The following is a 13,331-nucleotide window of genomic DNA, read 5'->3' as shown; positions in this document are numbered from 1 at the left end:
CTTCCTCATATATTCCTCCAATATTGTTATAATTTTTAACTACTACATTAAATTACTTACATATATAATGATGCTACGTATTGCTGAAGCTCTAGATATAATTCGAGTTCCAACTACTAATTAATTTTTAAAAACTTGCTTAACTTCACTTAATAAAATCATTTGACTTTTTATAGCATTACTGACATATAAATTGAGGAGGAAGATTGCAGGAAAGTAATGCCAGGACAATAAACTACAAACCTGAAATATAGGGCATTGTTTATTATTCATTCTCACGACGTGGTAGGTAATGGAGTACTTTTACATATACATTTATATATACGAACTTCAACATAAGAACAAGATGCTCAATGTTGCAATTCTGGACATCTAAATTAAACCAGCAGCCAACATCTTGCTCTCTCAAATCATCTAAAACTATACATATTATACACATCAAAGCCTGCAACAAACTACAAACCTGAAATATAGGGCATTACTATTTATTGTTCGTCCATACGACGTGGGAGGTGATGGAGTACTTTACATGTACATTAATATATACCAACTTCAACTTGAGAACAAGATGCTCAATGTTGCAATTCTGGACATGTAAATGAAACCAGCAGCCAACAGCTTGCTCTCTCAAATCATCTAAAACTATACATATTATACACATCAAAGCCTGCAACAAACAAGAGCACCGTCTTCTATAGCTTCTCCGAGTTGTTGCTCAAAGCGTCCTTACTATCCAAAGTTTATATTTCTTCATATACAGATATACAAGACACGGACCAATCAAACTCGCATCTGAAAGGTGTTTGCAAAGGTTAAGGTAAGTTTCTAAGTTTCCAGATTCTTGAATTCTTCTCCTTAATCTCTGCAGCACAGCTGCTCTGTCCAGAAAATCTGGATACAACCCCAAGTCGAGCATCTTAATTACTGTCTCTGCAGCATTCTCTAAATGCCCGCCTTTAATGAAACCTCTCAACAGCCACGACAATGTTTTCTTTTTCTGTAACGAGGTTGAAGCCTCCATTCGGGCAAGCAACCTCGAGATGGGGCCTAGCTCCTTTTGGGAAGCACATATTGCTAAGACAATATCATGAAGATCTCCGCTTACTTCCTTGCCAGCTAATTTCATTTGCCACAAATGTCTCTCGGCTTCTATTCCTCGACCAGCACAGACATACATTGCAAGAAGCCTCTCGTGAACCACCCCGAAAAGAGAAGGGCCACCCTCTCGAATCAACCAATCGGACAGCTGTACACCCTTAGCTAACAGATCTGCTTGATATTCTTCAATGAGCCTTAGATTTTCTAAATCAAGCTCAGCAACGAGACCAGTTCCAGCAAAACCTTTTAATTTGCGTAAAGCTTTTCCGAATTCATTCAGCTCTTTTACCACAGCTGTCATTGCAATCAAATAGCTGTATAACTCTGGCTTCAACCCAGTATCTCGAATGTCAATAACTAATTTGACTGCATCCTTGTAATTACCCTCCTCCTGACAGAAAGATTAAAGCTATAAGACAGGGATATAATTTTGCAAAGCAAATCCTAGAAGCAGGAAAATTGTGCATCACAAAAGACCAGGTATACATATACAAACATTCATACATATTATGTATATGCATACATACAAATAGATTTTTTGGTAAGGTAATAAAAAACATGAAGAAGTTACTGCCAGACTTGTATCCCCTCTTGTTGGCATTAACCCCTTTCTTTCTACTATATAACAAGATATTGGACCAAATCACTTTCTCAAAACTAAAATACAGAGTAGTTTATAACTGGAAGATTGAAAGTTTGCCGCGATAAATGCATGGTGAAGTGACCCAAGATCCCATAGCAAAAGAGTCCCCTTATCACTGTCAACCGTTTAACTTTATTTGGGAATCATAATTTGTGAATTTGGCTGCCACAACCTATCCAACCAGACCGACTCAAAAAATTTCGCCAACAAGCATCTACAAGTAATCTTATTCAAGTGGCACAATGAGGCACACATGTTTGTCACAATAAGGATGCAGGAAAACAGAATATATATATAACGAACTGCCCATATATCATGGGGGGTTATTTTCTTCATTCCAATACCATATTACTCAAAGATAGGAAGAGAGATCCTAATTTGACTGTAATTTTCAGAAAGCATAAGATAGCAAGACATTTATTTTTTGGCAAATAAGATAGCGTGACGTTAACATGACCAAACTGAATGACTAGAAAAAGAATATAACATGGTCGAAGGCATGAGTCTTTCTTTTTCCAATCAAGAGTCCAAAACAGTACTCGATGACATCACCTTTTTAACGGGAGAAACACACCAAATATTAACAGCAAACAAGTAGTATTACTTAGCATTAAACCCAATCAGTATATAAGGATTATTACCATCATCTTCCAGGCAAGATAACCAGTAGGACCAGCCTTATGCCCATCTCCATTGCCATCCGAGTAAGCGATCCGCCTCCTCAACACCTCCTTCACAAAAGACACAGCTCCGTCCCGCTCACCCACATCCCAATACAAAGAAATAACCTTCTCAACCATACTAAAACTGGGGTTCAATCCTACACAGTCCATATCCACCAGCAGGTCCGCTACATCCCCAGGTTCGCTCTTAGACCCGATCAACTTCTGCACCCATCCACACATTATCGAAACCATAAGCTCCATCGTCTCCTTATCGACTCTGTTCTCTTTCCTTAGCCACTCAAATACCTGTTGGAAAAAATAATTCAAAGTTGTAAGAAAATGATTAGGATTTGGTATTTTAATTCATTCTCAAATTCATATAGGAATAAGTTTTCCTGTCTTGAGTTGAAGTAGGTTTCGTACTACTATAAATAGGGGTACTGCTAGTTACTCCCTCCATCAATTTTTACTTATCCATGTTTGACTTGGCACACCCCTTAAGAAGTGCTCCCTCTGTGTCTTACTTTCCTTTTTGGTCTGTCGCAAAAAGACTGTCTCTTTCTATATTTAGTGAGATGACAATTCAAACATCCTACCTGACACGTTTAAAACTACAAGATTCAAATGACATTTTAGTACATTACAAATATCTTAAATTTAGGACCAACAGATTCAAAAGTCTCTTTTTATTCCTTTAACTTTGTGCTCAGTCAAAGACACTTAAATTGGGACAGAGGGATTAATTAATAAAATGATAAGTTTGAATATAATAAATTCAATGTTTTGAGAATTGCATTGGGAAATGATTATAGTTAATAACAAGGGCAAATTAGGAACTGAGCGATAAATTCTGTCTTGGTTTTCTAAACTGTACAAGTAAAAGGGGACATTTGAACAAGTAAAAGTGGATAGAGAGATTATTTTCCATTCATAGAGCCCGTTTGGATTGGCTTATAGCTTAAAGCTGTTTGCAGCTTATAAGCTGCTTTAGATAAACTAAGTTAAATGGGTCCAATTATTTTTTTGAGCTTATTTTAACCATAAAATGACTTTAAGCTGGCCAGCCAAACACTCAAAAAAGCTGAAAACAGCTTATAAGCCAACTTATAAGCCAATCCAAACGGGCTCATAGAGGTTTTAAATAAATATATATTTCCTTGAAATAATACCTCTAATGCACACCAAGAGTCCCTTCCTTCTTGAGCAAAGTACACCAATACAAGCTGCAATTCTCTATCAGATAACTTGTCATTCATTTCCTCTAAAACATCAGATGGCTCTCTATTCATTCTTTCTAATTCCTCAACTGCTTCAAAAAAACAATCACTCATCTCATTTTCCTCCTCCTCCTCTTCATCATCTTCACTTGTCACAAATCTATCCAATTCAACTGAATTAAACAACCTAAAATCAAGCATTTTATTCCTCCTCCTTGGTATAACAACATCAAAACTAGGGTTTTGACTATTACTCAAAAACTTTGAACATGATTGAGTAATATTCCTTAATTTCAACCAAGTTTGAGGGATAGGTGAAACAGTGTTATTTAACCTGAGGTAGGTAAAAGCAGCAATTTCATTAACAGTAATAGCCATATCTATAAGTCTTTGTATAACAATTTATTGGATATTGGAGTTGAATAATTGAAACTGAAGGAAGTTAGATAGATAAGAAAGAAGGAATTTATTACATGAAGAAAGGAATGGAATACTAAGAAAGAAGAAGAAGATGATGTTTTAAGCAAAGTGACATTGATGATGTTTTGTCTTCACAAAATTATTACATTATTTTAAGGATGTAATAAATAAACATGTTTTTTTTTTTTTTTGGTACATTAAAAAATAAAAAAGACTTAAAGTTCATAAATCAGCTTAAGGGAAGAAATTTTAGCACGTTCTTTTAGACTAAAAAAGGTTGGCTGAGTGGTTTCGGTAGGTGGTAATCTCTTCACGTGAAAGATTTATCAATCAGAGCTCGTCGCATTGAGTTTATCTAATGCAATTTGCGTCTTCGTGTGGTTTGCGAGATTTTCCGGAGATTTAGAAAGAAAAAAAAAATCTTTATTATATTTGTAATCTTCGCGCTCAAAATTTACACATTGACTTGGTAATATTTACTTATATATTTCTCAGTCTTACAAATAAACATCAAACTGTCGTTTAATATTTATAAAATACAAAATTTTAGATGTGCTTTAAAATCGATGTCTAAAAAATTTTTAAATTACAAGAAAACTACAAAAAGAAAATGTCATTTTCTAAACAATTGGTTTACTAAATTATTGTCTCAAAAGAGGAGAACCGGTGAAAATTGCACATGCTAATATGCTATAGTGTGTCATTTTGCAGTTTCCACGTATTTTGAGTAAATTTTAATACCTACCCAATTTACAACATGAAAACTCTAAATGTGTCAATTATTAAGACTTATACATATAATAATCACAATAGAACTTTTTGAATAGTACATATATAAAAAAAATATCACAATTGATAATCACGATCAATATTTTAACTCTATAACAAAACGTCAGACCATTGTAAATTAATGGATCCATTCCAATTCTTCAACCCATAAAATACCATGTGAAAAAGATCACAACTTTTGTCTCTGAACCATATTCAAAATATATCAAAGATTTTTCTCTCCATATTTCCGATTTATACAAGTATATTAAACAGTTAATGTGAATTTTATAGCACGTATCTGACACCACACATGTTTTTTTTGTTTACAGTCTGATTAGATTTTCATTAAATATAAAACAGAAATTTTATGCCAATTACTTTCTAAATATCTTTTTACTGTAAATAATACTAATTTATATCTAATATTTTTTATTCCCATGTTTTTTAAGCTTTTGCTTAAGAATTCCTATGTTTCTTCTACTAAGTTTGAAAACGGGTAACGTCATTTTATATCAAGTTAAGACCAACTACTTTTGCTAAATCTCCAAGTATTTTTTTAAAAAAAATATATTTTTAGACCAAGTATTTCTTAACCGTCCAAGTATTTCTTTAGATATATTTTTAGACCAAGTATTTTCTTAACCGTAAATAATACAAAGTATAAAGTACTTTAGACTGTTTACCATAAAAATGTATTTTAAAAATATTTTTAGACCAAGTATTTTCTTAACTGTAAATAATACAAAGTATAAAGTACTTTCTACCGTTTACCAATAAAAAAAAAGTACTTTAAACCTAGTATTTCTAAGGCCAAGTATTTTTATTTTTAAGACTAAGTATCTTTTCAGACCAAATATTTTTTTAATCGTAAGTAATAAAAGTATAAAACTGTATACCATGGACAGACCATAAAAGTGAACAAAGTAATAGATAATGGTAGAATAACCATGATAATATACAAGTACTATTTATTATGTACTCATAGAGCAAGTACTTTTTAACCGTAAATAATACAATGTACAAAGTACTTTAGACCAAGTATATTTAGACCAAGTATTTTTAAGAATAATTTTGTAGACCAAGTATTTTCTACCATGTATTGAAAATGAAGAACGACATTTTTATACCAAGTCGAGGTCTGGTAATTTTTTAAACATATTTTTAGAGCAAGTACTTTCAACTGTAAATATTACGAGGAAAGTACACTCTAGACCAAGTATATTTAAGACCAAATGCTTTTTAGACAAAGTATTTTCTTATCATAAGTAATACAAGGAATAAAATTTTATACCATGGACATACCATATAAGTGATGTATAATGTTAGAACAAAATTGTGCTTACCATGATAACATACAAGTATTACTTAATTATTATATACCAGACGAAGAGTCAGCCTGAAAATAACCTCTTGCAAAATTGCAGTCTTGGACTGCCCTTAGGTGCAAAATTCAAGACTACTGAAATATGGTCTCACATAACTGAGAAGTTAAAAAAAAAAAGGCTGGCAACATGGCAAATGCAGTATCTCATTTGGAGGAAGATTAACATTGACTAACAAGGTAATGGACAACATCTCTAATTATAACATGTCCCTTTTCCATATTCCAGAAAAGGTTCTCAAAATGCTGGATAAAATTAGATAAACATTCTATGGGAAGCAACAACAAGGATCATAAATTTCATTTGATTAATGGGGAAAAGTGACACAACCAAAATCCCAAGGGGGCCTAGGTATCAAAGATCTAGCATCCCACAATAAAAGCATGATGATGAAACAATTATGGATGTATGGCTCTGAAAACATAAGATCATGGAGAGATCTGATTAAAGCTAAACATGATGAGCTTACTTACTGGTGCACCAAAACTTCAGCAGCTGCATATAGGGTTGGCCTATAGAAAAGCGTCATCAAATTGTGGCCTGATTTTGCAAAGTATATAACATAGGGTGTGGAAAATGGCTTACACATCAACTATGAGTGAGGAATTTCCAAGTTTGCACAACCACTGCAGCTGAACCAGATTAAATCATAGCATACAACAGATCAGGTGACACTTGGGACATAAAGTTCAAAAAGAACTTACAGGACTGGAAACTTAATGACATGATGGACCTTTTGTGCCAAGCTGCAGCCGTGCTCCTTTTCACCCCCAAGAGCCTGATAGATTGAAATAGGACCAAAACAATTGCTGTGTTTGAATCACTACTAATATTTTAGCAAAGGTGAATTAACAATTGCAAATTAGAGCAGCAAAGTTTTACCAATAATCAAGATGTCGTATTAAGTACAGAGGAGATAAAAGGTGTTGGCATAAGTTTGGGAGAGTACAAAACCTAACTAACTTCATTTCTTCAGTAACTCTAAAAAATGTTGGAAAATGATCAAGAAAAGAACTAGAAGAAAACAGAAAAGATATTTCCAATTCTGCAGCACCGAATCAACTTGCCAAGTCGGTCCAAGTTCTTCTTCATCCTCCTCTCTAGACTTGATGATGAGCTTGAATTCATGATTTCCCATATCCTCAATTTGAGTTTTCTTAATCTCTTCAGCAGTGTTTAAGGCACTGCGGCTGCATTTGCACCAGGACACCTCGATCATCTGCAGCAAAAGTAAGTTTTCAAAGTTGCGAGGAATTGTTTTCAGTCTACTGTTCCTGAAAATCACATGCTGGAGGTTAGGAAAGGAGATATCAGAAAAGTTCCATTGTGGAATATTCATGCTGTAGAATATCAAGAGCTTGAGTGTCTGGAACTCCTCATCTTCGACATCCCATTTCTCTCCCTTAAAGCATCGGACTCCAACTTGAGCATTTCCAGGTTTTCTAATCTTCCTATGACTGAAATTTCACTCCATGGTAATTGACATGATGACAAGGTCAACTTCTTGAGGTTCCTAGGGAAGTTGACTTCAAGTCGCTTTGCACCACGTTTTAGAAAATAGACTTAATGATTCGAGTTTATTCAAAGATTCTAAACCCCCAAGTCTAATGCATCTCTGATAACCTTGTGGCTCATCAACCAAGCACCTCAGCTTTACTAAATTAGGTACTTTTTACACAAACTCTTGGAACTCTTTGCCTCCAGGTAAGTGTACAAAGGAAATCCATCGTAATTTCGTTAAACGGAAGTTCATCTCAAACTCTGGGACATGGCACCTAATGATAGCTGGTTACCAGTCACTTCCAAATGTTTTAAGCTTACCATACCCCATATTGCACGTGATAGATCTAATCTGCGAGATTCCCTAAGTATCAATGTTTTTAAGTACTTGAGGTTGGATAACCATGATGGATCTTCCTCAAAATTTCCCTTCAGTGCCAAGTATCTTAAATTAATCAAGAACTGAATATAGGATGCACTGGTTAATGTAACGCATACCAGATCCAATACTCTCAATGATGTGATTCTTGTTTTTTCACGAAAACTGTTGCAGTCAAAGATGGGAAGGTTTTTCTGGTTAAGTAAATCATCAACATGATAGGGTACTCGACAGATAGCAGAATGGAGATATAAATGTTCAGCTTCTTTATAATTATAGCAAAAATCAAGTGAAATGCCACGTTCGTGCTCAGCAGCTGTTGAATAACGCGATCTGCTAAGAAAACAAAATACCAAAAGGAAGAAAATAGTAAGTACCAGTAGAGTTAAACAGCCTGAAGTAACAAAGTCTCTGGTGGTTCAAATTAGATCTTACCTGTAACTCTTACAGCTAGTCAAACAAAACTCACGCAACAGATCATGCATGCGTATTGCCTTCACCTCACCAAAGAAACTCCTTTGGACAACCATTACAAGGTTACTATTAGACCTGCTGTCACTAGGGTCGATAACCACAGGAAAAAGGGTGAAAATAAGGCTTAATTGTAAATGTTTTATTAATTAATTATTATGTGTATGTATATCCAGTAGTTACATAGCGGTTACTTAGCAGTTTAGGCAGTTATTATGTGTTATATTGTACTAAGAAGAAGGAAAAAGGGGCAGTTTTTTCTGTAGGTTTTTCTCTGGCAGATTTGGAGGTTAAGGTTCCTCAAAATACCTTGGTTGTTAGATGTAATGAAGTTCTTTCTCTATTTGTAAAACTTATTCTATTTGTTGACAGTAAATAATAGTTGGAGTGTTGCTCTTATTTCTGTGTTGTGTTTGGAAGTCTACAGATTAAGGTTAGCAAAGTTTCTGGGTTTCTAACAATTTTGGTATCAGAAGCCTTCATGGTTTCAACCAGAATGGAGGGAAGGATTGAAGGGTTAGAGAAGACAATGGACAAAGTACAAGAGGAGATTGGTTCAGTACGTAATTACCTGGGGCAGTTATGGACTGGATGCAAAAAAAAGATGAACATGACGCTGAAATTCTTCAACATATGAAAGGAAAATCAGTGGTTCAGGAAGATCTAATTAAAGACACAGATGTGATGGCAGAGAACAACAACAAGCATAGGGGAGATGGATTTCGAGAAGTTCAACCACAATTTCGTGATGAAACGCGTCCTAGAAGATTGGAACTTCCTTTATTCTCTGGTGATAATCCATATGGGTGGCTTAACAGAGCAGAACGTTATTTTCATTTTAATGGCATTGATGACAAGAATAAATTGGAGGCTGCTGCTGTTTGCCTTGAAGGTAGAGCCCTAAATTGGTTCCAATGGTGAGAGACAAGAGCGCCGATTGTCACATGGGATGTGTTTCGAGTAGCGATACTCCAACGCTTTACACCATCACAGTCAGGGAACTTATATGAGGTTTTGATAGGATTGCAGCAAATTGGAAGCGTGGCACAATACAAAGAAGATTTCAGATTACTTTCAGCACCTTTAAAAGATACCGATGATGCAGTTTTGATGGGAATTTTTATAAATGGTTTGAGAGAGGAGATCAAGGCAGATTTGCGTCTTAGCAAGCTGGGAACTCTAACCCAGATTATGGACCAAAGCCAGGCTTGAAAAGTAGATGGAGCGTTAGACAACCCAAATGGCATGACTAAAAACTCATAATGTCCTTCATGTGTACGAAAAGCTGTCTTTGCTACATCTTCCTTGCAAACCCAGATTTGATGGTACCCCGATCTTAGATCCAAGTTCGAAAATATAGTGGCACCCCCAAGCTCATCCAGTAGTTCTTCGATTGCTGGAATTGGAAATTTATCGGGAATAGTAATCTTATTAAGGGCCCGATAATCCACACAAAATCGCCAACTACCATCTTTTTTACGAACTAGCAACACTGGACTGGAAAAAGAACTTGTACTTGGTTGAATGATACCAGCTACAAGCATTTCCTGGACAATTCGCTCAATCTCATTTTTCTGATAATCAGGGTAACGATATGGACGAATATTGGGTGGATTAGATCCCTCTTTAAGTCGGATAGCATGATCACGACTTCTACTGGGTGGCAGCCCTTTCACTTCCTCAAATAAAGTTCCAAATTCTTCCAATAATTGCTGCAAATCCAAATTCTCATGTTCCTCCCTTGCTGTTAACTCATTCAGATCAACATAATACCCTTCTCCATCTTTTTGCAAGGCTTTAAACAGAGTTTTGAGTGAAGCCACTGATTTGGACAATGAGGGGTCTCCTCGAACAACTCGTGTTTGCCCTCCTGTGTAAAATTTCAGCATCAACATTTTGAAATTAGCTTGAATGTCCCCCAAAGTCTCCAGCCACTCTAATCCTAACACTACATCGGCACTGCCCAAATTAAAAAGGAAATAATCTTGTGTTATGCGGAAATTATCAATCCACAATTCCACTTCTTTGCAGCTTCCCCTACTCTTTACTTGTTGTCCATTTCCTACTTCCACTACAAACGGCTTATTTTCTGTTTGCTTTAGCCCCAATTCTTCGGCCACTGTGTGAGAGATAAAATTTGTTGATGCTCCGCTATCGATCAACACAATAACCTTCTTCCCCAATATTGTTCCCCATACCTTCAAAGACTTCTTTGTGGTAAATCCTGGAATAGAGTACAAAGACAACTCCATTAACTTTTGCTACTCCGGTAGTTCGTGAACACTTAATTGGTCCATCCTTGCATTTATTATTTCCTCTGGATGCTCTTCTATGCCTCCATCTTTGTCGTCCTCTGCTGCTACAATAAGCAGATTTAACTGTTTTGAATTGCACCGGTGATTGGGACCATGTTTTTCATCGCATCGAAAACAAAGTCCTCTTCTTAATTTATCCTGATACTCTGCATCAGATAGCCTTTTGTGTGCTCCTCCATGCCTTGCAGAAGTTTCAGGCCTTGTCTGCTCGATTTCTCCTTGCTTTTGCTCTTGAACATGCCGTGGTATGGCTGTAACTGTTGTACGGGCAGAATGAAAGGGTGTTGTGGCTACACGCAAAGGGGAACTTGTAAAACTTCCTGTTCGGCTATTGTCAGTCACTAGAAACTGCATTGAACCCCTAGAAGGCGCCATATACTGTCTTGAATAAAAGTGGCGAAGTTGCTTATCGCCTCGATTTACCCCCTCATTCACGGGTGCATCCTGTATTTCATGTTTCTTGGCTAAAGTGTGCTTTGAAGGATTATATTCCAGTTCAGCAGCTCCCTCCTTTCTTATCCGAAGAACTTGAAATGCAAGTGCAACCTGAAGGTTTAGTAGACTACCAGACACTTTTGAATGGCTCCCAAGAGGTTTTGATTAAGTGGAAGGACTTACCGGACTTTGAGAACACTTGGGAATCCTATGAAGTCATTGATGGACAGTTTCCTCATTTTCACCTTGAGGACAAGGTGAAACTCGTTGGGGCGGGTATTGTTCGACCTGCTGTCACTAGGGTCTATAACCGCAGGTAAAAAGGTGAAAATAAGGCTTAATTTTAAATGTTTTATTAATTAATTATTATGTGTATGTGTATGTATATCCAGTAGTTACATAGCAGTTACTTAGCAGTTTAGGCAGTTATTATGTGTTATATTGTACTAAGAAGAAGAAAAAGGGGCAGTTTTTTCTGTAGGTTTTTCTCTGGCAGATTTGGAGGTCTTATCCTCAAAATACCTTGGTTGTTAGATGTAATGAAGTTCTTTCTCTATTTGTAAAACTTATTCTATTTGTTGACAGTAAATAATAGTTGGAGTGTTGCTCTTATTTCTGTGTTGTGTTTGGAAGTCTACAGATTAAGGTTAGCAAAGTTTCTGGGTTTCTAACAGTTACTATCTATTAACTCCTTCAAGTAGTCCTTTGCTACATTTTCTGCACTCTTCAACTCGTTACCTACTGCAAATTCTTGGCGATCCAAAGCTGTATCAACCCTCAAACCAAAAGGTCATTGTCAAAATGTTTTCCAAAGAAAAGAAAGCCATTCGTCAATGACCAGTTAAAAGTCTATAACTCTAAGTTGATTATGTCCATGTACTTTTGCTTATCACCAGCAATAAATGATCTTAAACCATGGGCAACTTCTTCCCAACGAACTTCGTCCTTGTCCAGTTTTGCAGGAACACCAGCTACCAAAATAATTGCAAGTGGAAGCCCTCCACAGCTCTGTGCTATTTGCACTCCTACTACATCAAGTTCTGGAGGGCAACTTTCTTCTCCAAACACCTTCTTCTGCAATAAGCACCAACTTTCTTCATCTGTGAATAAACGAAGATGACGAGGAGCACTAAAAACTTCAGTATAAGAAGCTATTTTGTCTTGTCTAGTTGTCAAAATGATTCTACTGCCGCTGTAATCATCTGGAAAACATCTCTTTAAGTCATCTCATACTTTAGTGCTCCATAAATCATCAATAACAATGAAGTGTTTCTTTCTCAATAAATGTCTTCGCAGCTCATCTGCTAGTTCATCATTGCTCCTTGTGTTGTCATTGAGAGGATCCGAATTACCCAATAACTCAAGCAATGTCCTTCTCTTACTATATACTTGAGAAATAGTGCACCATGAACAAACATCAAAGCGGCTGATAATATCTTTATGAGTATACAATCTCTTCGCCATAGTTGTCTTGCCTATTCCAGGCATTCCAACGAGGGCGACTACATCTAAATGTTTCGGACCCCATACCAGTTGATGTATCAGCTCTGCTGTCTCATTCTCAAATCCCACAATTGCTTCTGAAGTTGTGGTCATACTGAGCTCAGAAAATCTGAGCTTCTTCTTGGCACAATCAACAGGAAGTAGGCGAATGTTGCAGACTTCTTGTAGGTGGTGCTCGATATATATGGTTGTTAAGCAACAGTACAATAAATTTGGAGAGAAAAAATGTAAGAGATGAAAACTGTTTGCATAGAAGGCTCAATTTTGTATCCAAAGATTGAGATATCTCTGAAGTGCTTTGTGCAATTTTGCTATGGAAGAACATATTGCAGAAAACAACTCTTTTTATAGGAGTACTAGTTCAGAAACCCACACTATACGCTACATCCCAATTCATTATTTTTGTTGACATTAGTGTTGTGGAGTAAGTTTGTTGATTAAGAATCTATAGGAGCTAGCTGCATAATAAATGGTCCTTACTATCATAAACAATAAAATAAATAAGATTAATTGACTATAAACAATGTAAATA

At 36.0% G+C, this 13,331-nt stretch overlaps 1 protein-coding gene and 1 pseudogene across 1 annotated transcript; both read right to left on the bottom strand.

Moving 5' to 3' along the window:
• Positions 1-233: 233 nt before the first annotated feature.
• LOC132641951 (pentatricopeptide repeat-containing protein At2g30100, chloroplastic) lies at positions 234-4,190 on the bottom strand. The gene is made up of 3 exons (XM_060359105.1): positions 3,576-4,190; positions 2,383-2,712; positions 234-1,489 (listed from the first exon to the last, which is right to left on the bottom strand). Exons 1-3 carry the CDS (start codon positions 3,999-4,001, stop codon positions 716-718), a joined length of 1,530 nt encoding a protein of 509 aa, XP_060215088.1. The 5' UTR covers positions 4,002-4,190; the 3' UTR covers positions 234-715.
• A 7,773-nt stretch (positions 4,191-11,963) lies between these two features.
• LOC132639936 (putative late blight resistance protein homolog R1A-3) lies at positions 11,964-12,892 on the bottom strand (annotated as a pseudogene).
• Between the last annotated feature and the right edge of the window lie 439 nt (positions 12,893-13,331).

This window comes from Lycium barbarum, chromosome 5 (assembly GCF_019175385.1).
Source record: "Lycium barbarum isolate Lr01 chromosome 5, ASM1917538v2, whole genome shotgun sequence".
NCBI classification, from domain to species: Eukaryota; Viridiplantae; Streptophyta; class Magnoliopsida; order Solanales; family Solanaceae; genus Lycium; species Lycium barbarum.
This window is presented reverse-complemented; position numbering and strand designations above follow the sequence as displayed.